At 38.2% G+C, this 25,288-nt stretch overlaps 1 protein-coding gene across 3 annotated transcripts in view; it reads left to right on the top strand.

The window, feature by feature from the left end:
- SMARCC1 (SWI/SNF related BAF chromatin remodeling complex subunit C1) overlaps window positions 1–25,288 on the top strand; it is a 180,349-nt gene that overhangs the window by 117,274 nt on the left and 37,787 nt on the right. For 2 of the 3 annotated variants that reach the window (XM_027097001.1, XM_027097003.1), the window contains exons 22-24: window positions 18,335–18,390; window positions 19,109–19,223; window positions 19,900–20,054. In XM_027097001.1, the coding sequence (XP_026952802.1) occupies window positions 18,335–18,390; window positions 19,109–19,223; window positions 19,900–20,054 (326 nt within the window). The remainder of the gene's footprint in view (window positions 1–18,334; window positions 18,391–19,108; window positions 19,224–19,899; window positions 20,055–25,288) is intronic. The other variant, XM_027097002.1, reaches the window with a different exon arrangement.

Below are 25,288 nucleotides of genomic sequence, written 5' to 3'. Positions count from 1 at the left end.
TATTCTAACACAAACTCTTAAAATGGAGAGGTTGATAGAAAATAGTTTCTTAAAAAAATAAAACAGCATGTTGTTTACTTGTACCAATTTGTGAATTTTTAAGATTTCCTTCTGTTATTAATTTCTAGTTTTATTCCATTTTATTCACAGAAGATAATTTGTGTGATTTCTATTTTTTAAATTTTATTAAGACTTGTTTTGTTGCTTAACATATTGTCTGTCCTGGTGAAAATATTCATGTTGTATTTTGCTATCATTGAATGGTGTCTTCTGTGTATGTTTGGTGTGGCTGGTCTATAGTGTTGTTCAAGTTGTCTGCTTCTTTATCTTTTTTCTTAGTTGTTCCATCCTTTTTGAAATGTCTTGGAATCTCCAACTATTGTGGGTGGACTGTGTTCCTTTCTTCAATTCTGTCTGGTTTTGCTTCATATATTTTGAGACTGTGTTGTTCGTTGCATGTATGTTTATAATTGTTATATCTTTTTAATGGGTTGACCCTTTCATCATTATATAATACCTTTTTCTCTTGTAACATTTTTTGTTTAAAAGTTTGTTTTATCTGATGTCAGCATACCACTCCAGCTGTCTTTTGGTTGCTGTGTTTTCATGGAAAAGCTCTGAGTTCATTACCTCTGAGTTTTCTCATCTGTAATAAGAGATGGTTAGATACTCTCTATAATGTGTCATTTAGCTATGCCAGTCTGTGATATTGGACAAATGATATTTTTGCTAATAAGGACTTCTATCTGTTTTTGTTTAATTGATCTTGAAGAGGAGTAGAATTTTAATAAAGTAGCTTCATAAACAGTACTTGACTTCTCAAACGGGAAGTGTTCGTATATAAGAGGGTAATTTTCACACTAAAATACAGTAAAAATACTGTTTTATATATAATTATCAGTAGTGTATTTCCAACGTTTCTTACGTTGTTCATTAATTTTTTTCATTCATCATGAAACAATTTCTGAAGAATAATTCAAGCTAAAGATTTATTGCTGTCATCTTGCCTAATAGTTATGACTTTGTATCAGTTGTATGAAATTTATACAACCTATGCTTCAGCTGCAGTGATTTTGTCTTTTTCATTTATTCTTATAGGATAAAGATAATATGAAGTAAAAATTTAAATTGTCAGCCAGTATGCCACAGATGATACCATCTGAACTCCTGGTGCTCTATTCTAGGTGGTTTGAGTAGGTACCAGTAAGGTCTCTTCTAGCCTAAAATGTTAGAGTTTCCATGAGTTTGCATAGGGCCTACCCCTGTTGTTTTCTCTACTTTCTTGAAAGTGTCAACCTAGCAGTTTCATTTTGCAGATAATGGAAACAGATTTTCAGATTAATCAAAGTTCTCACTCTAGTCTTCAGAACAAATTATTGACCTAACTGTTCTTGATATTGGTTACTAATCCAGAGTACCAAGGCTTTGAGTTAAAAAGTAATTTACAGTATCCACAGTATTTCTTAGTTTGAAAACTCACTTATTTTCCTTTCTTTAGATGGAGACTGAAATTAGCAAACCAAGCCACATTTCTGTTGCTCTTTGTTGATTCTGCACCATGAGGCAGTGCCCAGCTCACGCCAGGAAAACCTGGGTCTATTGAATGCCTGGGAAAGGTCTTACTTTCCTCAACTTTTTTTGTGTGTTTTTGGTTCATTTGTAGGGTCTTTTGGTTCCCTGTGGTCATGGAATTGAAAAGGGTTGGCAAAGCCTTCTTATTTCATTCAAAGAAGTTTCTGTACTCTGCAAAATCCGGGACATGGTTTTACATGTAAATCTGTTTTAAAAATTTTGGTAGATGATACCATAAAGGATTAGTGGTTAAGAAACAGGTTGAGAAGTTGGCCATTTCTAGTTTAGTGGGATTTAAAAGAGGACCAAAAAAAAAAAAAAAATCTAGCAACCTTAGTCCTGTGGGGCTAGATTTTCCTGATTCATTAGTGAATGTATGATTTGTAAAGCTTGGATCAGACTGCTGCAGGAAGCACTGGAGACTACAAAGGGTGATTCTTTGAATGGCATGAACAGTAAACTTCATTCGTAGGACCTGGAGGTGGCCTATCAGGTAAACCTTTCTGAAGTGCAGTGTATACTCACTAGTTGCAGCAATAGAATTTGGGTCCTTTTACCATTTAATAAGGGTTAAGGAAAATACCAGGCTAATATGAATATTTCTAAATGAGTTGTAGACAGAATTCTATAACTAATGCTGGCCTATTACAATTAAAGTGATTTATATTGGGCTGTGACTAATAGAATAAATTAGGAAACAACAAATGGTGCTCCCTGTAGAACTGGCTCAGCAAAGTTGTAGTGGGGAGTCAATAGTATATCTCCTATCTTTCTGAACCACATTACAAGTTCAGAGTTCAAAGAAAGGAAGTATCAAATTTACATTTAAACTTACACTTTATATAACAAAATAGTGCCTTATTACATAGCACACAGATTTGAGATAGAATGATGTAGGTTTCCTTATCAAGGTAATATTCTGCCTGGGTGGTAGATTAATCATACTTTTTATTGTGATACTTAATTTACGGTTACACTAGTAACTTTTATGTATTAATGATGGTAAAATGATAATATGGGAAAAAATAAATAAGTTTCCTTACGAACTACAAGACTGGATTTCTCTCATTAGCCTATCTAACTTTTTATTGTGGATTTGGGGGGAAGTATTTGGTGAAATAAAAGTTAGTTAAGATAGGTGAACACTAGGTCTGAAACACCTTATTTTTCATTTATTAGGAGACTTCTCATGGGAATTATTTAGGGAAGTAAGTGTTATCAAAAGGAGTTTCTTTTTTTTTTAATGAATTGTTTTCTAATGCTGGTGCTGCTTTTTTTTTTTTTTAAATCTTTGGCCGCATTGGGTCTTCATTGCTGCGCATGGGCTTTCTCTAGTTGCGGCAAGCAGGGGCTACTCTTTGTTGCGGTGTGCGGGCTTCTCATTGCAGTGGCTTCTCTTGTTGTGGAGCATGGGCTCTAGGTGCCCGGGCTTCAGTAGTTGCAACATGTGGGCTCAGTAGTTGTGGCTCACAGGCTCTAGAGTGCAGGCTCCATAGTTAATGGTGCTCAGCTTAGTTGCTCCACGGCATGTGGGATCTTCCCGGACAAGGGCTCGAACCCATGTCCCCTGCATTGGCAGGCAGATTCTTAACCACTGCACCACCAGGGAAGTCCCAGGAGTTTCTTTAGTTTAAGCGTCTTTTAACACTGTAATCATTGATTAGTATCTACTGATTTCTCTAAGTTTGTATTGTTTTTTGTTTGACCAGAGACCATTCTAGGAATCGAAAAAATAATACTGCTATTTGAGACCTTTTTTGTTTAACCTAAAAATATTATGATTTTATTTGCTTTCAGTTATAGGGGAAGGTGAGAGAAGTTAAGACCAAAGAAATGAAGAGAAGTTTTAAACATTGCTTAGAAGTCATCGGAAACCAACATTTCTTTCTCAATCCCCATGTTTGTCACACATTATATAGGGGTTTTCTGTTTCGTCATTTAAGGTTCTTTTCAGGACAACCCTTTGGAGAAAGTGGCATTGTTATTAAGTAGAAGCAAGGAAACTAAGGTGTTGGCAGGTTACATTGGCATGCTTGTTAAGAATGGGGTAAAATTTGAACCTAAATGTCTCTGACCCCAAAGCTCAACCTCTCTTCCCTGTAGCATGCTGACAGAAGTAAAATATGTAGGAATGTTTGTGTATTTTTCATTCATTGAACAAGGATCATTAAAGGTCTAATAGCTCCATTGTATGTATTACGTTATATACTATGACAAATGCAATAGGAAAAGACCCGGCCCTCCTGAAAACCTAGGCTCTGCGTAAAGAGACAGGCAAGAGTGACTGTGGCTGTTTCATCTATACAAGATTAAGTGCTGAGAAACTCACAGCAAAATTCAGTGTATGAGCCCATACCACATAACCATTCTTAGACAGGATATCAGTTGTTTTTTGTTTTTTTGTGTTTTTTTTGCGGTACGCGGGCCTCTCACTGTTGTGGCCTCTCCCATTGCGGAGCACAGGCTCCGGACGCACAGGCTCAGCGGCCATGGCTCATGGGCCCAGCCTCTCCACGGCATGTCGGCATGTGGGATCTTCCCGGACCGGGGCACGAACCCATGGGATATCAGTTTTAAGCTAAACTTTTTTTCCCCTTTTAACTGAGAGATAAATAAGACTGTAAATATATTGTGTTATCATGGCGTCTCATTGTGTTCTAGGTGCTAGGGTACTGGTAAACAAAGCCAACCAAAATTCCTGCCCTTGTGGACTTTATATTTTATAGGTGGAAGATGGACAGGCGTCTAATATGTAAAACTTAGAATGTATAAATTAAATGTAAATATGTAGAAAGAGTGTGTTGGCTGGTAAGTGGCATGGTGAAAATAGAGCAGGGACCTGTCAATAAGAGTGAAGTGTGGGGAATTGCAGTTTTAAATGGTCAGGGAATGCATGTCTCACCAAGAAAGTGGCATTTGAGCAAAGATGTAAGTGGAAGGCAAGGAAGGGGGAACTGTGTAGACATCTAAGGTCAGAGGGTTCCAAGCATTGGGAGCAGCCAGTATACAGGCCGCTGGACAGGAGCTGCCTGGCATAGTTGAGGAATAGCAAGGAGAATCATGGGCAGGTAGCTGAATTGCAGGGTAGAGGAGGTCAAGGGAGATTATGAGGGGCCTTGTGGGCCATTGTAACATTTTAATGTTTACTCTGAGGTGGAGCCAAATGAGGGGTTTGAGCAGAAGAGTGTCAGGGTCTGACCTATGTTTTTAAGTTTCATTCTACTAGGTTGAGAATAGACCCCATCTAGGAATTGTTAAATTTGATTTATTTTTCAAATAACGTACGTAATATATTTGAATATTAAAGATTTTTAAAAATTTTATCACTAAGCCTTTTATTAAAGAGCTTCATTAATTTTTTTTTTAATTTGACCTGGAGACTAAACAAAATAGCCTTTCTGATAACCTGTTTACTTGTAGCCAAACATACTGAAATGTTGATAGGATAGCACAGTGAAATCTTGTATGCCTACCAGTTAGGTTCAATTTTGCCATTTTTACCTATCTAGGAATCTAATAAATAATTTTTATTTTATTATGATTTTGGTGAATTATTTCAAAGTAAGTTGTAGACATCATGATTCTTTGTACCCCCTAATTAATTCAGCATGTGTCTCCTAAGAATAAGAACATTTTCCTAAATAAAAATCATAACAGAATGACTCTCAGCCCCTTTTAGGTCATCAGCCCTTCCCCCAGAGAGTTGGAATGTATATGTATATTTAAGAACCTGTCAAGAGTCTGTCAGATACTTATTATTGTACCCTCCATTTGTATTTCCTAGCCTCAAGTATTGGTTTTATTTTATTTATTTATTTTTGCTACTGAGTAGATTTACTGTCTGTATCTTAATTCTGGTTTAGAGGAATTTGAAAGATTAAGTTCATTGATGCTTTTTCCTTATAATTGACTATGCTTTTAGGGAAATTGAATCACAAATAGAACGTTCAGAGAAGATTCTTCTATATCAGTGAGTGGATTAACACCTTATCGAATACAGGACTCCAAGGAGTGTATCTTGAATAATTTGTCACAGCTCTGTGTAGAAGAACCCAACTCATTACTCCTAGTTTTCAAGAAGGTTAAGAACTAGTCTGGAGTCCATCAGGAGATTAAGAAGAGCATCCTGATAATAATAATGTTGAAAAGGTCACTTTCTAGGAACATAAAGCCCAGAAGTGACTGTTACAATTCTTGCCTCAGATACTATTCACAGCATATAAATAGCCTCATTCTTCTCACCCTGAGGATTCCCGTGACATCTTTAAAATCTGGCAGTTCTAAAACACCAGTGTGTGAAAACATGCTAGGCTAGTGAACCTCAGGAAAAAGTGGATCAGTATTTGATCTTTGACTACGTCATGTGGAGTGGGCTTCTCTCTTCTCTTTGTCACTGTTTTATTTGAAGGGCTCTTTCAGATCTATTTCAAGAAGCATTGAAATAGAAATTCAGACTTCTGAGCAGCTCACAATAGGACATTTAACCTCTAAGGACTAGCTAGGATTGAAGTGACTTGCCTAATGAATCATATTTATTATATGGTAGGATAAGAATTTTTAGGAAGAAATTGGCTTCCCTTATGTAATACAATTGTCTACCTTTGGTGACTTTTTTTTTTTGGTCAAATCAGGTATAACTATATCAGTTATTTGATGTAGCTCTCTTGCTGTGGGGCAGTTATGTAAGACACAGGAAATACCCTCTAATAATTGGGGCTATTTTTTGTGATGAGTTACATATACATGGAAAAATAATTCAGTGTTGGAGGATTGGAGATAGAATGAAGTATATAGTATTAATTGTTCAAGGAGGACTGTAGATAGGAAGTGCTGTAAGAATGAACACAATGGGACTTGTAATTTTAGGCTAAAGAAGACTTCACAAAGAAAGTAGGATTTGAGCTGAATGTTAAAAAAAAGAGGTTTAGAATGTCACTGATTGGAACAAGTACAGTATCCAATTCTGTAGAACGATGTGAACAAAGGCACAGAGATGGAAATGGAAGGTTGTTCAAATGGCAGGAAGTTAACCAGGTTGGCCACAATACATAGTTCAAATAAGGATGTAGAAAGAGAGCAGCTTACAGAGGTAGGTTGGAGCTAGGTTATAGAGAGTTTGATACAAGGCTCACGAGCCTGGTTAGACTGTATATTGCCAGCTTTATGGAACGTTTGAACTTTAATACAGTGAATGACATGATTAGTCTTCCAGAAGTGTTGAATGAGTTCCTATCATTCCCTCCTTCCCTAGGAAGACAAAAATTATTGGACTCACATTTCTAAAGTGTTTTGGTCTCAGGACTTCTTTGACTTTTTAAAAATATTAAGGAACCCAAAATGCTTCTTCAGTTTATTTGGATTATATCTGTTGACATTTACTATATTAAAAATTGATAGTGGGCGGGCTTCCCAGGTGGCACACTGGTTAAGAATCTGCCTGCCAGTGCAGGGCACATGGGTTTCATCCCTGGCCCGGGAAGATCCCACATGCCGCGAAGGAGCCAAGCCTGTGTGCCACAACTACTGAGGCTGCGCTCTAGAGCCTGTGAGCCACAGCTACTGAAGCCCACGCGCCTAGAACCCATGCTCCGCAACAGGAGAAGCCACCGCAGTGAGAAGCATGCGCACTGCAACGAAGAGTAGCCCCCGCTCACTGCAACTAGGGAAAGCCTGTGTGCACAGCAATGAAGACCTAACACAGCCAAATATAAAAAAACCAAACAAATAAATAAATAATTTTTAAAAAAGTTAAAAAATTGGTACTGGGAAACTTTTAAAAAATAATACATAGGTGCACGTTTCTATAGCTGACTTCATCATGCAGCCTCTGGAAAGCCATACGCCACACTTGTGCGAGATGAGAGTGAAAAGGCAAGTATCTTTGTGTTGCTATGAAAATAGTTTTGACCTTGGGAACCCTCAGGGTACCTAGACCACACTTTGTGAATCACTGAATTAAATAATCACCCTGTCCTTGAAGAATATTTATGGTGGGGGAGGGGATATCATTATAAAAAAGAAATACAGCTATAGGTAGAGGCATATGTGGAGGAAACACGATTATTTATGCTTGGGTCAGTTAGGGAAGGCTGCACCAAGGACATGACCTTTTAAACAATAATGAAAAAGGAAGAAGGAATGAACATAGGTGGCATATTCTGAAAATAGTACAAAGAAGTCTGTGGGGAGCAGGTACTGTGGCCAAGGGCAGCTTTGTAGGTTTGCAGCTGATTTTGAAGGGCTTTTACCTTGTTGACTTTGAGAAGATTCCAGAGAGTAGAAGTAACGTGGTTCTGTCTGTTTTAGGAAGTAACTGCTGGCAGTTTACAGATGATGTGTAGGAAATGGAGAGTATTCTCACCAAATAATCATAATTCTTTCTAAAAAGCATCAGTACTTATTCATAACATACTTTATTAAAGGCAGGTATTTTGCAAGCATTTAATTCTCTCCTCAAAGCTAATTTTTACAGTTCCCTCAACTCTTTAGGGAATGGTTTCTCTCTCTCGCTCCTCATTTTGGTTTTGGTAACCATATTATTACTAGACTGAAAAGCACACTGCATTGCAGAAGCTAGGAGAAAGGGGTGGTGACTAGAAACCAACCAGTCTGGTGGATGAGACCATTTTCTATTTGTAGTCTCTGAAGACATTGTTATCATGGATGCTAGATAATTTGCTTCTCACCCTTGGTTGAGGTTCATTCAAAAGTTTAGGAGGTATAGTATTTATCTATTGCTGCATAACAAATTACCACAAAATTAGTGGCTTAAAACAAGATATATTTATTATCTCATAGTTTCTGTGAGTCAGAAGTCTATGCACAAACTTGTCCTCTGCTTAGGATCTCAAAAGGCTACAATCAAGGTGGCTGGACTACATTCTCATCTGTTGAAGAATCCACCTCCAAGGTCACTCCTGTTCTCAGAATTCATTTACTTCCAGTTGTAGAACGGAAAGCCTCAATTTCTTGCTGGCTGTCAGCTGGAAGCTTCCCTCAGCTCCTAGGGCCACCCAGGGTTCTTTGCCATTTAGGCTTCCCCAGCATGGCAGCTTACTTCATCAAGCCAGCAAGGAGAGTCTCCAGAGCAAGTAACAGCACAGGGTCTTATATAAACTAACATCCTGTCACCTTTGCTGTATTCTGTTGTGGCTAGAAACAAATCACAGATGCTACTCACACTCAAGAGAAGGGGTTCATACAAGGACATGAAAACCTTGAGGCAGGGATCGTATGAGGCCACCTTTGTGTCTCACCACCAGTGTCCCTCAATTTCCAACATTAAAGTTGAGACCTTGAGAGTCCGACAGTATCTCCAGAGTATCTTTGTTCATAAGCAGGACTATCATATTAGCATGAATTTTCTATCACAGAGGTTAGCAAACTTTTTCTATAAAGGGCCAAATGGTAAAAACTTTAGGCTTTTGCAGACCACACGGCCTCTGTCACAGCTACTCAGTTCTGCCTTTGTGGTGCAAAAGCATCCATAGACAATACTTAAATAAATGAGCTCGGCTGTGTTGTGATAAAATTTTATTTACAAAAGCAGCCATCGTTTGCTGACCCCTTGTCGATCAGATTGGTCAGGTATCACTGACCCATTAGTAACATTTTAAGAGAATGGGACATGGGCAGGTCATTTTATAAAACTAACTGGTCCTTTACAGAAAAGATCACATAGGGAGGGTAAGTCAGATAACAAACCGGATTGGGAAGGATCTTTGACAGTCCAGGGAAGAATGAGAGCCCTTTGTTTTCCCTGAAGCAGTGCCAAAGGCCACGAAAAGGGCTCATGTTAATAGAGAGATAGGGCCTGGGTCCAGCCAACTGAACTTTCTGATAATATTAATAATTGTCATTGAGCACTCACTATGAGCCAGACAGTTATTGCATTTTACGTGAAATAATTAATCCTTAGCACTACCCTTGTGAAGGAAATAATAATTATTCTCCTTTTGTACATAAGCAAACTGAAGCCGCTGTCAACTAAGGAGCTTGCCCAGGGTCACTTGAGCTGGTAAATTGTGGGGACAGGATTCGTACTTAGTCTGTATCCCGAACTCATCCTATTTTTCTAGAGCAGGGGTTAGCAAATTTTGGTTCTTGGGCCAAATCCAAGTTGCCGACTATTTTTATTTAGCCCACAATATATGAGAATGGATTTTACATTTTTAAATGTTTGGATAAAACCAAAAGAATAGTATTTTGTGAAATGCAAAAATATATAACATTTAGATTTCAGTGTCCATGAAGTTTTTTTTTTTTTCATGAAGTTTTATTGGAACACAGCCACACCCATTCATTTCCAAGCGGCTTTTGTGGCTGATTTTGTGCTACTATGGCAGAGTTGAGCAGATGCAACTAGGACTGTGGGGCCTGCAAAGCTGAAAAGAGTTACTATCTCACCCTTTACAGAAAGTGTTTACCAACCCGTTCTACAGCCTAAAGAGCTAATTGTAAACTGTGATGTTGGTATTTTCCCCTGGCTGACAAGGCATTAATTACCTGGTAAGAGGATATTTTTTTGTTTTGCTTTCTCTTTTTGTCTTTGGCATGTGGCTCACTAGTTTATGTTATGTGTTTCTCATTTAAGTTGTGAATTTCATTTATTGGCACCAACAAGGTGACATTAAGGGAGGGGACTTCCCTGGTGGCACAGTGGTTAAGACTCCACGCTCCCATTGCAGGGGTCCCGGGTTCGATCCATGGTCAGGGAACTAGATGCCGTATGCCACAGTTAAGGAGCCCACCTGCCGCAACTAAGACCCGGTGCAACCATATAAATAATAAATAAATATTAAAAAAATATGACATTAAGGGATATGTGAGCGGCTGCAACCTCTTCAGGGTTTACAGTTCTAATCAGAATTCACACCAAAGACAAGCACGCGTGCGCACGCCCTCTCTCCTTCCCTCCCTCTCTTTCTCTCCCCAAGAATATGTCTGATAGCAGCTTTAAAAAAATGTTGATAGAAGACACTTTACATACTCTTCCATGTAGCATCTTGAGAAATACACAACTCATAATTAAACTGTCAATAGACATCTCCTTAAAAGTCTGAGATTTTCCCCCTTACAGAGGGTCTGTCTCTAACTGCACCATCATTATATGAATAGATATTAATATTATGTAACTCTTCATCTTGGAATCATAGCTAATTAAAGAGTTGATATCAAATTTGGCTTGCCTTACAATAGAGAGTGTTATCTTTTTAGAATGCAGAGCTGTAGATTGTGGTTAGTTATTTCAAATGTAGATTATTTTTATTAAAAAAAATACTGCATTTCTCCCACATAATACTTATTCAGTGTGTAATTGTTGACTCAGCAAAGGTGGCCTAATGCACATTCAATTAAGAGTAACTTGTGAGGGGAGATCAGCTCAGTGCTTTGTGACCACTTAGAGGGGTGGGATAGGGAGGGTGGGAGGGAGGAGATATGGGGATATATGTATATGTATAGCTGATTCACTTTGTTATAAAGCAGAAACTAACACACCATTGTAAAGCAATGATTTATGATTGCTGTATGATTCTCAAAAAAAAAGAATAACTTGTGAGGTTTGGGGGCTTAAAAAAACTCCATCTGCATTTAGGTTTTTTGTTCAAGTCATTTTATTGTTATATTTTAATGTGTCTTAAGGCATGTTACATATTTCATCTGAACTAATTAGAATATTACCAGTAATTTCTCTCTGTTTCCCTCTTACCTCATCTTTGTACCTTCCCACTCCCAGCCCTAAGAATCCTGAATTTTTTAATATTGTTCAACTATGTTTTAAGCAATATTTAAAAAATATTTATTTTATTTATTTATTTTTTGGCTGTGTTGGGTCTTTGTTGCTGCGTGCGGGCTTTCTCTAGTTGCTGCGAGCAGGGGATACTCTTCGTTGCAGTGTGCGGGCTTCTCATTGCGGTGGCTTCTCTTGTTGCGGAGCATGGGCTCTAGGCACATGAGCTCAGTAGTTGTGGCACGTGGACTCAGTAGTTGTGGCATGTGGGCTCAGTAGTTGTGGCTCACGGGCTCAGTAGTTGTGGTTCGTGGGCTCAGTAGTTGTGGCTCGCAGGCTTTAGAACGCAGGCTAAGTAGCTGTGGTGCGCGGGCTTAGTTGCTCTGCGGCATGTGGGATCTTCCTGGACCAGGGCTTGAACCCATGTCCCCTGCATTGGCAGGTGGATTCTTAACCACTGTGCCACCAGGGAAGCCCATAAGCAATTTTTAATCACAAAGATGTACTTAATATATGTTGGTTATAATTTTGTTTGTTTTTAAGCTTTAGAAAGTATGATAGATTTATACTTCTAAAACTTTTATTTTTAACTCAGTATTATATTTTCAGTATTTTTTCGTGAAGTTGCATTATCCATGTAACCATAGTTAATTTATTTCCACTGCTGTAAGATATTCTGGTATGTGATTATAACTCATTTTAATTATCCCTTCTCTTATTGTTGAACAGACAGTTTGGGTTGTTTCCTGTTTTTGTTTCAAACATGCATGTACATACAATCTTGTACATGCCTCACAGTGTACACATATAGGGTTTTGCTTAGATGCAGTGCTACTTGAAGTGTGGACCAGTTGCCACACTGAGTTAAGAAATATGCATCACTAAGCTCTCTTTAATTCGGTTGTCAATTTTTCATGAAGTAAATTTATTAATAAAGGAAAGGAGAAAAGAGCATTGAACACTTTGGAACGTTGAACCTTGAACATGAGCAGCACTGTTTTAGGAAACTCCAAGTTTTTTCCCAAAGTTGACCAGTAACACTTGATCCAACACCTTCCTAGTGTTAGACTCTGCTGATGTAGCAGGTGTAAAATGATGTTCTTTTATAGTTTTAAATTACATTTCTCTTACAACTAATTTGAGTATCTTAAATTTACTGGTCATATGTCATTCTGTAAAATAACTGTTCTTGTCTTTTACTTACTTTTCTATAGTATTTATGTTTTTCTTTATAAATCTGATGTACTAGTCTTCTAGTTGCTGTGCTGCATGTGTTTTCTCTTATTACTTGTTCTTTTTGTCATCTCAATGAAAAGTCGTCCTTGATTTTAATAGAGTTTTGTCTTCTGTTTTATGGTTGGCACTTTTTGTGTTGTGATTAGGAGATGATTCAAGTTTTTTTTTTACTGTGTCTTTATCTAGAATTGATTTTTGTTAGCATATCGAAACGCAGTTGATTTTGCATGTTAATTTTATAGGTAACTGCCTTGTAACGCTGTCATTATTTCTAATAACTTTTCTGCAGATTCTTCTAGGTATATAGTTTTATTCTCTGCAAATCATAAGTATTTTCTTCTTTCCTTTCCAGTCCTCTTTTAATTTCTTTTTCTTTATTGACTACCTAGACCAAGACTTCTGTGGCAGTATCAAAGGAAAGTAGTAATACTGGTATCCATGTCTTGCTCTTGATTTTAAAGGGGATACTACAGGCATCTCTCCATGAAGAATGACATTTATTGTAGGATTATCAGTAACAATCTTTGGAGGGCACAGGAACTTTCCTTTTAGCCCTTGTAATGAAAGCTAGCTTGTCATGAAAGATACTGAGTTTTATTACTTTTTATGTGTGTGAGCAAATAAGTTGATAGACATATTAATGTTATATCACTCTTCTGTTACTGTCATATTATTTTGTCATAATGTATTGCCTTTTTTATATACTACTGTTTTCTGTCTTTAGATATTTTGTTTAGGAGTTTTTCATTTGTGATTATGAATGAGATTTAGTCTAGTGTCCTCTAATATTCCTTATCTGTTGTCCGTATCTGATTTGTGAATCAAGGTTATACTGACCTCATAGAATGAGTTAGAAGGTATTCCCTTTTCTCTGTTCTCTGGAAAAGTTTATGAAGATTATAATCATCTTTTCCCTAAAAGTTTGGTAGAGGGCTTCCCTGGTGGCACAGTGGTTAAGAACCTGCCTGCCAACGCAGGGAACATGGGTTTGAGCCCTGGTCCAGGAAGATCCCACATGCCACGGAGTAACTAAGCCCGTGAGCCACAACTACTGAGCCTGTGCTCTAGAGCCTGTGAGCCACAACTGCTGAAGCCCGCACGCCTAGAGCCCGTGCACAGCAACGAAGAGTAGCCCCTGCTCACTGTAACTAGAGAAAGCTGCGCGCAGCAACGAAGACCCAATGCAGCCAAAAATAAATATCTAAATTTATTTTTTAAAAAAATAGAATTCCCCAGTAAAAACATCTGAACCTGTGGTGTTTTTGTTTTTTTAAAACTATTTCAGTTTTTCTGTTAGTATACTTCTTTTTCTTCCCAAATCTGTTTAGTAAATAAATTTTCTAATAATTTGTTCATTTAATCTAATTTTTCTATTTTATTTGGCCTAAAGTTTTTCAGAAGTTTGTCACTTACACTTTTTTATTAAATATAGTTGATTTACAATATTATATTAGTTTCAGATGTACAACATAGTGATTCAATATTTTTATAGCTTACACTACATTTATTATAAAATATTGGCTGTATTCCCTGTACTATAAAATATGTCCTTGTTGCTTATTTATTTTATACCTAATAGTTTGTACCTCTTAATCCCCTACCCTTGTCTTGCCGCTCTCCCCTTCCCTCTCCTCACTGGTAACCACTAATTTATTCTCTATATCTGTGAGTCTTTCTGTTTTGTTACGTTAGTTTGTTTTATTTTTTATATTCCTCATATAAGTGATAACATAGAGTAGTTGTCTTTCTCTGTCTGATTTATTTCACTAAGCATAGTACCCTCCAAGTCCATCCATGTTGTTGCACGTGGCAAAATTTCATTGTTTTTTATGGCTGAGTAATATTCCTCTGTGTGTGTGTGTGTGTGTGTGTGTGTGTGTGTGTGTGTGTATTCCACATCTTCTTTATCCATTCATCCTTTGGTGTATACTTAGGTTGTGTCCATATCTTGGCCACTGTTAAGTAACTGCTGCTACAAACATTGGGTTGTTTATATCTTTTTGAATTAGTGTCTTCATTTCTTTGAATATATACCCAGGAGTGGAATTGCTAGATCATATGGAAGTTTTATTTTTAGTTTTTTGAGGAACCTCCATACTGTTTTTCCATAATGGCTGCACTGATTTACATTCCCGCCAACTGTGTACTACGGTTCTCTTTTCTCCACATCCTTGCCAGCATGTGTTGTTTGTGGTCTTTTTGTCGAGAGCCATTTTGAAAGGTGTGAGGTGATACCTCATTAGGGTTTTGATTTGCATTTCTCTGATGATTAGCAACTTTGAGCATCTTTTCGTGTGCCTATTGGACATCTGTGTGTCTTCTTTGGGAAATGTTTATTCAGGTTTTCTGCCCATTTTCTAATTGGATTTTTTTTTATATTGAGTAGTATGAGCTGTTTATATATTTTGGATATTAACCCTTTATCAGTCATATTATTTGCAAATATTTTTGCCTCTTCAGTAGGTTGTTGTCAACTTCCTTTTTGACCTTTGCTTTTTTTTTTTTTTTTTTTTTGCGGTACGCGGGCCTCTCACCACTGCGGCCTCTCGCTCCAGACGCGCAGGCTCAGCGACCATGGCTCACGGGCCCAGCCGCTCCGCGGCACGCGGGATCCTCCCGGACCGGGGCACGAACCCGTGTCCCCTACATCAGCAGGCGGACTCTCAACCACTGCGCCACCAGGGAAGCCCAGACGTTTGCTTTTTTATCAATAGTTATGGCCTTTCTTCCATTCCTAATATTATTAATTTGTGCCTTTCATCTCTTTTCTTGATCTGTCACGGAAGAGATATAGGATTCTGTTATATATTTAAACTCTATTTTTAAAATTTCTTTAATTTTTTTTTTTACTCTTGTAATTTTTTTCTCCCTACCTCCTATATTCTGTTTTTCTTTTCTATTTTCTTAAAAAAGATGTACAGCTTGTAGACTTTGAACCTTTATTTCTTTTCTAATGTAAAAATAAGGCGGCTTATTTCACATTTACATTTCCTCCTAAGTGCTATTTTTACTGATTCTCAAAATTATATTTCCAAGCACAGAGAAATTTTTTTTTTTTTTTTTTTTTTCGGTACGCGGGCCTCTCACTGCTGTGGCCTCTCCCGTTGCGGAGCACAGGCTCCGGACGCGCAGGCCCAGCGGCCGTGGCTCATGGGCCCAGCCGCTCCGCGGCATGTGGGATCTTCCCAGACCGGGGCGCGAACCCGCGTCCCCTGCATCGGCAGGCGGACTCTCAACCACTGCGCCGCCAGGGAAGCCCGAGAAATTTATATTTTAAACTTCTAATTTCATTGCATTGTGGTGAGAGAAGTTAGTTTGTATACCATTGACTTTTTGAAATTTGTGAAAACTAGCTTTATGGCTTAATATGTGATCAGTTTCCTTTGTTTTAGAATGGATTAAACTTTTTATTGATTTGTGTGTGTGTGTGTGTGCGCTGGAAGATGTGATCAGTATTTTTTAATGTTCCATGTAAGCTTGAAATTAATGTGTATATATTCTCTAATTGTTAGGTGTAGAATTCTATATGTATATGTTAGAACCATCCACTGTATGTCTTAAATTGAGACAAGTCTGTTCACATTCCCTACTATGATGTACATTTTCATTTTGCCATTCGGTCAGTTTTTGCTTTATATAGTTTGACACTCTTATTAGGTTCCTAAAAGTATAAAAAATTAACAATTTTTTGGTGAATTAAACCTTTTTCATCATTATGTTTTACCGTCTACTTCTAATAATACTCTATTCTTAATGCCTTTATTGACTTACAGTACCACAAAAAGGCTACCGCCATTCCTTGGATTCGGTTTTGCCTGGCATATCTTTTTCCATGTTTCCATATTCCCCATTGTCCCGTTCTATATATGGATCATTTCTTTAGATATGTTTTACAGTTTTGTAATTCTCTCTTCACCTGGTTTAATCTGTTTACCCTGACTTCATTTCTAGGAAATATTTTTATCTTTTGGGGTTTTGTTTTTTTAAATTTCTGATCATCTGTAATACTCTCATGTTGATGGGAGATCTTTATGATTCTCTACATATTACATCCATGGCTACACTAGATTGAGGGTCTGACAGATCTCATATTGGCGGTCCTCAGGTTCTGAATCTGTTGATTAATGTTTCTGTTCAGTCTTAGTGGCTTTCTTTCTTGATGTTTGCTCTTTGTTGAGATTATTACTCTGATGTCTTTTTGGCTAAAATTGGAATTGGAAAAACTGTCTGCAGAGGATGCTTCTGCTGCTTTTTCAGGTAGCCAGGGGTTGCCACTGGCTTGAGATCACATTGGCCATCCTTGTGGCTGGCTCTCTGTGCAGGAATCCTAGTCTTCCTTTCCTGCCCTGCAGCTGGCTAGTCCATGGGCTCAACTTCCTGATGGTGAGGTATTAGAAGCAAATATGTCTAGGCAACCATTCCCTTTCAAATTCCCAAATAATCAGAACCTGGTCCCACTACTTCCACACTCTGGTCCCACTTCTGGTTCTGTAGGCCTTGGGCATTTTGGGGAAGGTGGTGATCTTTAAAAGCTCTTCTACCTGATATGAGATTCATGATGTCTTAAAATATCATGTCCTTTGGAGCTCCTATTCAGCCGTAATTCTGGAAGCAAGAAGATCCTATTATATTCTTAAGAATTGGAAAAATAGAGATTTTTCTATTTAGTAACTTTAACACTGTTAGTTTTAAACATCATTGTTTAATATGTTTAAATATTCTCATTGAGTATAAATGCTATTAGCCTTATAATTTATGAGGACAGTATAAAAATTTAAGCTATAGGATATTTGAATGTTTTTATTTAAAACCACAGCAAACCTTCATTATGTTTGAAACATTTGTTTATGTATAAAGTTCTAAAACCAGAAGTATTTATCTGATTGTATCATGTTTTTGTTTTTAAGTCTTTGTTAACTTTTTATCTACAGGATGTATTTAAGGCCTCCTTAGCACAACATTCAGTTCTCTTCATTATACAGCCCCTGTCGGCATTATCTCCCTCTTTTTGATCTCTGTCTCTTTTCTAGTCTCACCACAACTTAAATTTCCCCTACTCCCTTGAGTTTTTTGCCTCCTTTCCTTGAAATGTCCTTCTCTATACAAGTACTACCACTGCCCCCGCCCCCCACCCCCCAGCCATGTCTGCCTCAAAAATTCTCACGCAATTATCCTTCCCTGACTGAGATAGCCATACCCTCTGTGCTTCCCACAGCGTCTCATCTGTACGCAAACACAGTGGGCTTGTTGGCTTATGTCCTCCCCAGCCAGAGTGTGATGCTCTTGAGGTTCAGTGAATCTCTAGCTCTGCACTGTTTCTCTAGTATCTGACTGACTCAAAATATATAACTTGTTAAGTATCTTTAAAAATAAATTATTTTTATTTTTGCCTTTTTTTACTTAAAAGGTGTTTTTGAACTTTAATTTTTATGCATACAGAAAAATGAAAACCCTCAGTGGGCAGTTCAGTGCATTTTCACAAATTAAACACAGTCATGTAGGCGGCCCCAAGATCAAGAAACAGATCATTACCAGCACCCAAAGCCACTCTTGAACCCACCCCTTTCCTGGTTAACCACTGTCCTGATTTCTAACACCACGGATTACATTCATCTATTTTTGAACTTTAAATTAGTACAATCATAAAGTATGTGTTATTTTATGTCAACCTTATGGTTGTGAGATTTGTCCGTATTACTGTGTGTAGTGGTATTTCAGACACTTTCACAGCTTTATAATAGCTTTTACTTTTCCCCCACATTGTACTACTACTTGTTTTTATTGCTTTGCTTGTAGAAGGAGCTGAAGAGGAAAAAATGGAAACAGATACTGATGGTCAGCAGCCTGAAAAGGTAAAAAATCAGTCTGTCTGAATTCTCTCACAACAGGCAAGCCAGAGAGCACTACCTTTCTCAGCATAACAGTTTGGGTTTATTTTGATCTTTTGGGTCCCTCTCAGAGGACTATAAGTGATTCTATCAGCCATTTGGGCTTTGCTGGTTTAAGTTTTTGCTGAATATAGTTCTTTGTTCTTTGCTGAATATACTTCTATAGTTTCTATAGTTCTATAGTTTCTATATAGTTTTGTATAGTTCTATATAGTTTTCTATAGTTTCTATAGTTCTTTGCTGAATATAGTTCTCTGTGCTATACAGTAGGACCTTGTTTAAACAGTACTGTGCATTTTAAATGCTCTTAGTCCTTCTAGCCAGCTAACCATTTATTTATTTGTTTGTTTGTTTAGTTATCTAGTATTTAACCAGTAAATAATGAAAATGAGTCCCACTGACATTCCTTTGGACACTGTATCCCTAGCCTTATAGCAGAGAGGGTGGGGAATTTGTGCTTTGGAGACTTAAAGTCTCGTGAGCACTCAGGAGTTGAGAGTAGTGAAAGGTATTTCTCTGAATTTATTTATTTCTTTTCCAGTTTTTCTCTCCAAGACCTTTCTGAACCTAGTCCATTTCTTACCAAAAATAGTGGAACCTTTTGTTATTCTAAGATAATATCACTTGTAAAAGGATAATTTTTTTTCTCATTCTCTGTCCTCTTCTTTTGTAACCCTTTCAGGCAGAAAACAAAGGGGAGAATGAAATGGATGAAGGTGATAAAGCTCAAGATGGAGAAAATGAAAAAAATAGTGAGAAAGAACAGGATAGTGAAGTTAGTGAAGATACCAAATCAGGTAATTTGAGGAAACTCTTTGAACTTTATTATGTAAACCAGTAAAAGCACTGGAGAAATGTAGGCAGTTAAATTGTGTAGAAATATTCCCTCATTTATTATGTTTCTTAACATAACAGTAAATATGCATTTGAGTTTTATTTTGCACTTAGGTACCAGTGCTGATGCTAGTGGCTACATTGTTTTCAGTGATATATAGACAAATAAGTTGTTCAGCTGTGACTGAAATCACCACACACACCTGCCATTTTATTTCCAGTCCATTGCTGGTGTGTCCCATCCTGCCTGACTTGAAAGACTTGCAGAAGTACTCTGGTCTCAGCTTCTGATTTTCTCCAGACCCTCGGGTTTCCCAGAGCATTTCATTGACTGATGAGCAAACATATGGTCTTAGGACTTAGTTCCCCTGAATTTTCCTTTATATTCAAGGGAACTACACAGAGAGCTTAGAGAAATAAAGAGAAGACAAAGTATACTATTTAGAACATCCATCTCAAATAGAAGCAGACTTACATGCATGGAATGGTTTAGTAGAAATCTTAAGAAGCAAAAGGCACTGAGATCTCTTTGTAGCATCAGTCTTAGTTCATCATGTGGCAGAGGTGAGAAGTAAGATGGCCTATTGAGACTGGGCACACTGGTAATAAAGCTTTCTGGTTTGTTTTTTTTTCCCCCAGAAGAAAAGGAGACTGAAGAGAACAAGGAACTCACTGATACTTGTAAAGAAAGAGAAAGTGATATTGGGAAGAAGAAAGTAGAACATGAAATTTCTGAAGGAAATGTAGCCACAGCCGCAGCAGCTGCTCTTGCCTCAGCTGCAACCAAAGCCAAGGTTTGCCCCTGACAGCTCTTTTCCTAGTGCTCTCTTAAGCCGTGAATGGCTGTATTGTTTTGAGGTTCTTGGGAACATTTAGTATAAAGAGCCTTGCACCCCATAGGAGATGACTATTTGCTTGAGTGACATTTCTCGGTTAGGAATTCCACAGGCAGGAGAATGATGGAAATAGCAGACTTGATCCTAAAAGGTGGCTGCCTTCAATTTATTCATTGTGTCCTTCAGTCTTGTGAAGACCGCAGTGATTGAAGGCAGAATTTAAAGCCCCTCCAATGTGCCTGCAGAACGTGTCTAGGACTATAGTTCCAATAATTTCTACCAGATTGAAGTATTTGTAATTTTTAAGACAAAAATCTGTTTCCCTGTATAAATACTTTACCCTCCTCTTACAGACAGAAAGAGAGGGAACCTAAATAGCTCTTTTTCTTCTTGAATTTGCCAGCTTTCCTGGGGGTGGTTTTCTCTATTTATAACATAGTATTGGCTTCCCAACATATTTAAGAAGAAAAGAGAATGTCATTTTCCCTGCTTTGTTTTAATTTAGCACTTCAAAGCATTCCAGGCATGAATATGTCAAGTTTTAAAAGATCTATTTACCCCTTTTCTATTTTACCCTCAAAAGTAGTTTCCTGTCATTATAGGTCACCACATTTCAAGCAGTGGTTACTAGAATATAGCTAATCGTTTTATCTTGAGCTGTTCTTGATCCATTGGTAAAGATGTTTCTCATGGTCTTTAATTCCCCTAGACTGTTTAGCCGCTGTGAACTACTTCTCCAGGAGTTTAATCTGTGTAGCATGATTTATAACAGATCCATAGATGACCCAGTTCAAACCATAAGACTACTGTTTTGAGAGCCTACCCGTCTGACGTAGGTGCAGACGGTGTGGGGGAGGATGTTTACAGGTCACAGTCTTGCTGAGTCAGTTCAGACAGATACCCCAGCTGAATGTTACTTCACAGTAGATCGAGGTTCTGCATATTCATACTAGCCAGTCTTTTCCAAAGATGCCTCCTGATCTTCATGGTTCTTAAGTACAATTTTAGGTATTCTGTATCTTCTACCACCCCCAACCTCTAGGAATTTATGAGATGTACTCTTGTTTAAATGAATACTGATGTAGACACCAGTTTGACTGTTGTTTCACATTTGTTTGGTTTTGTTCTTCCTTTGTTGGAAGCATTTTTTTTAGTCTCTGTCTTCTGCCAGGTTGGACTCCTGGCTATCTCATTGTCTCTAAGCTGTCCAGGTTCTTACTGTTCATACTGTCATCAAGGATCTCAGAGACCTTAAGGATTGTCTTGGGTATGTTTTCTCATTTTATAAATGAGGAGCTGGAAGCCAGGAGGGCCTCCTTCCTGTATGCCTTTTATCAGGGCATAGCACAGCCATCCACCCAGTCTTCACTCAAGTCACTTTTGACTCCTCTTATTCTTTCATTTTCCATAGCTGTTCAGCTACCAGATGCTTCCTGGTGCTCTAGTTCATCCGATAATGCCCAGGCCCTCCCACCCCACCCCCCATCATATATTGCCTGTTTCCTTCATCCCATTCTCTGTCCATCAGCCAGAGTAATCTTTTTTTGTTATTCAGTTGTTCATTGAAGTATAACTTATATACAAATAAGTAGATATATATGTCTAAAACTAGTGAATGTTTTCACAGGCTGAACCCACCTATAGACTCACAAACAGCTACTGCCCATATCAAGCAACATAACCTTACCAGCTCACCAGAAGCTTCCTCACGTCCCTTCCAGTTACTGTGATTCCCTTCAGGAGTAGATGCTAGCCTGTCTCCTAACACCATGACTTCATATGAAAGGAATCATATGCAGAAGAATCTTTAAACAAACAAATATGAGCATGATACCTTCTTAAATAACCTCCCTGTCTCTCTCAGGCTCGAACTCCTTAGGGAATTTGGGAGTTTTTCATGATCGGGACCCTTCTCACTTCTCAAGTGTCATTTCTTGCCTGTCTGTCCTGAACTGTTTCTTGCAGTTCTACCAGACAAACTGCCCCCTTCTCCCATCTCCAGCTGGGCTTTTTTGGATACCCTCCCCTCTCACAGAGCACGCCTCTCTCACTGTTGCTTCCCATTATTTCTCCTCTCTATATCACTATGTGTGCTTCACTGTAAGTTGCCAAAGAAGGAACTAAAATGGTAGATTACCATAAAAAGTTTTACGAATGCTTCATGATGTTTTCATAGCTGTTAATATGTGCAGCTTTGGGCACAAAAGTTTGTATACTGTGTACCACTGACCACTTTGCCACAGCTGTTTGACTCCTTCACTGCAGAGAAACTGCTTTTATGGATCAATTGCCCTGGCCCTTGGATAGTCCATACAAGGTTTAGAAGAGTGTCCAAAGAACATTTTCTTTTCAGGTCACTGAATTTATACTCCCTCATCATCACTCACTCTTACTTCTAATAACTGGGAACTTGGGTCTTCGTTCTCAGAACACCTATGTCTTCCACTGATTTGTGAAAGTGTTCACATGCTCATGCTACATGACTTGGCACACATGAATTGTTCAGTGCCACTTAGAGCTGTATCTGATACATTTCACAGCACACATAATCATTTTTGTACTACATGGTAATTAAGGGGTAAGGAATTCACTAAAATTACTGTAATTAGTACAACTTATCTAGCCTATCCAAGTTATCTCTTATTCTCTTTTTGTTCTTCTCAGTCTATAAACAGCTTTGTTATTAAGAGTTTTCCTTGATACATTTTAATTGTTTGTCACACTCTGACATGGAGTAGTAATTAGAGGTTCTAGATCTAGCTCCAAAACAGATAGGGTGGGCATGCTTTCTGGCTTTCCCCACCCTTGCCATATGAGGAGTTCTTGGGTATCACATCCACTTTTTCATTCCAGCTACTGACAAGCTATGGACTAACCCACCTGAAGAGTGGTATGTGGGTGTGAAAAGGAGCACTGTTGGCTGGGTGCTCTCCATCCCTTCCATCTAGGTTTAGCTGGAAGTAAGAATACAGAACTACTGCTGGAATAAACTTAGAAACTCCAGAAAGTAGAGTAGGTCCTCTTTTATCAGCAGCAGTAGGATTCAATTCTTTTAAAATAGCAGAAATCACATTTTTTTAAGAACACACAGACATCTCCTTCAGATTTTTTCTACTACCACCCCATGCCCACATACTTTAAAAACGAGGTTTGTCTTTATGGTAACTGGGTGTTAGTTCTGGAGCAACAGGAAGATTTTTTTCTTAACTCTCAGAAATACCCCATAACTTGCTCCCTTATGCCTAAACTTCTTTCTTGAGATAGGAAAATTTTCATTGTACATTTTAGTCACAATCGTTTACCAGATAAACATTGATTGAATTGATTTGCATTATACGCATTGATCATTGATGCCATCTCTCTTTATTTGATGATACTGTGGAGAGGAGACAGAAGGAAAAATTGACCTATTTGATCATTTTGCCTACGGTTAGCCCTGTTCACTTCCATCCTTACATGACTAAATAGAAACTACTTCTGTTCTACCGGCTAGAAGCCGTGATTTTTTATGTAAAGTTCACATAGCTGTCCCGATCGAGTTACTTTTTACCATTAATCGTTTTTTAGGTTGTTTCTCCCACATTCCATACGTCATCTCTGTCACACTCCCAGACCATCTTATTCTTCTTAGGTTCTATAAAGCCATTATGAGAAAAGTTGGGGCTCTCTCTGTAGCCCTGTTTTTGGAAGGCCTTGGTCATCACTGTTGCCAGATCTGTTAAGAATCCATAGCATGAGCATTAGCAGTATTCCTGCTCCAGTTATCCATTGCTGTGTAACTACCATGAAGCTTAGTGGCTTAAAATCATAATCATTTTATGATTTCACATGATTTTTATGAGTGAGAAATTCTGGTAGACTCAGCTAGAAAAATTCTGCTCTGTGTGGCGTTGGCTAGTTTACTGGGTATTCATCTCATGCCTGGGCTATTATGGAGAGCCTGAGATGGCTTCACTCACACGCCTGATGCCTAGGCTGGGGTGGCTGTACCACCTGGAGGCTGGCTGGCATCACTGTCTACACACAGCCTCCCTAAGAACTTATCCTGGGCTTCTTCATACTAGGGTGGTATCAATGTGTTGGACTTTTTTATGTGGCAGCTTGAAACTTTAAGAGAAAAGTGTCCCAGATGATAAGAAGGGAAACCTGCCAATGTCTTGTGGCTTGGGCCCATACCTGACACTGTGTAACTTCTACCTAGGTCTACCGGTCAGACATTCTGTCCACATTCAGGGTGATGAGGGGATATAGAGGCCAACATAGAAAACAAGTTTACAACAAACATTTCAGGGCACTGGTATCAACCAGGCAGACAACAAAAGGAGAATCAGTTGTTCTTGAGAAGTGGTAGAGCTTCAGCTCAGAAATTGCAGAAAAAGTTAGGTGTTCCAACATACATGTAACGAGAGTCCCAGAAGGAAATGAAAAAGATGCAGGGAAATTTAAAAAAAAAGAAAGAAAAGAAATTGTGGCTGATTGAAAACTTGTCAAATTTGATGGAAGACATTAACTTATAGATCCAAGAAGCTCAATGAAAAAATATAGGAGACCTGCTGTTAAAGATACTTAGAGGCCCTCCTCTCTAGCAGAGGCATACCCTTAGGATTCTTAGAAACCCTGCTATGCACTCCCTTCAAAAGGTCTAACAGCCAGGCACACCTGGAGGTATTTACTCTGAGTTCAAATTTTACTGTAGTGCTCTGGATTTGATCTTTGTCCTAAAGCCATTTCTAAGTTTCAAATTCTTGCTGGGAGTAACCAGTGATGAGAAGCAGTTTTATTTTCAAACCCTGCTCTGTTTCGTCTAAATTGTACCTGAAAACTGAATTCTTCCTTCTTTGGTTCCTCTCTTTTCTTATATAAAATACAAAAAGAATGTTTACATTTTGCCTGGAAATCACTCCAGCCAGATCCACAAATTTATTAATTACCCTATTTTCCACATCACTAGTGTGACAATGTTTCCAAACTTTGTGCTTCTGTATAGCAAAGATCTACTTCTGTCCAATCTACAGTAATATTTCCCTCTCTTTTAAGCTCTCACCAGTGGTTTTCTTGAGAATGCACTCACCACATGATCCCACAGCCAAAGTCACACTTTAGGTTTTTGTTCAAATAGCGCCCTATTTCCAGGTACCACATTTTTTTTCCAATAGCAAAACTTAGTGGTTTAAAAGGCAGGCCATTTTATT

The sequence above is a fragment of the Aethalodelphis obliquidens genome, unplaced genomic scaffold (genome assembly GCF_003676395.1).
Source record: "Aethalodelphis obliquidens isolate GAN/ISIS:26980383/991018 unplaced genomic scaffold, ASM367639v1 scaffold111, whole genome shotgun sequence".
Classification (NCBI taxonomy): Eukaryota; Metazoa; Chordata; class Mammalia; order Artiodactyla; family Delphinidae; genus Aethalodelphis; species Aethalodelphis obliquidens.
Note: the sequence above shows the minus strand (reverse complement) of the source record. Positions and strands in the feature narration are given on the sequence as shown.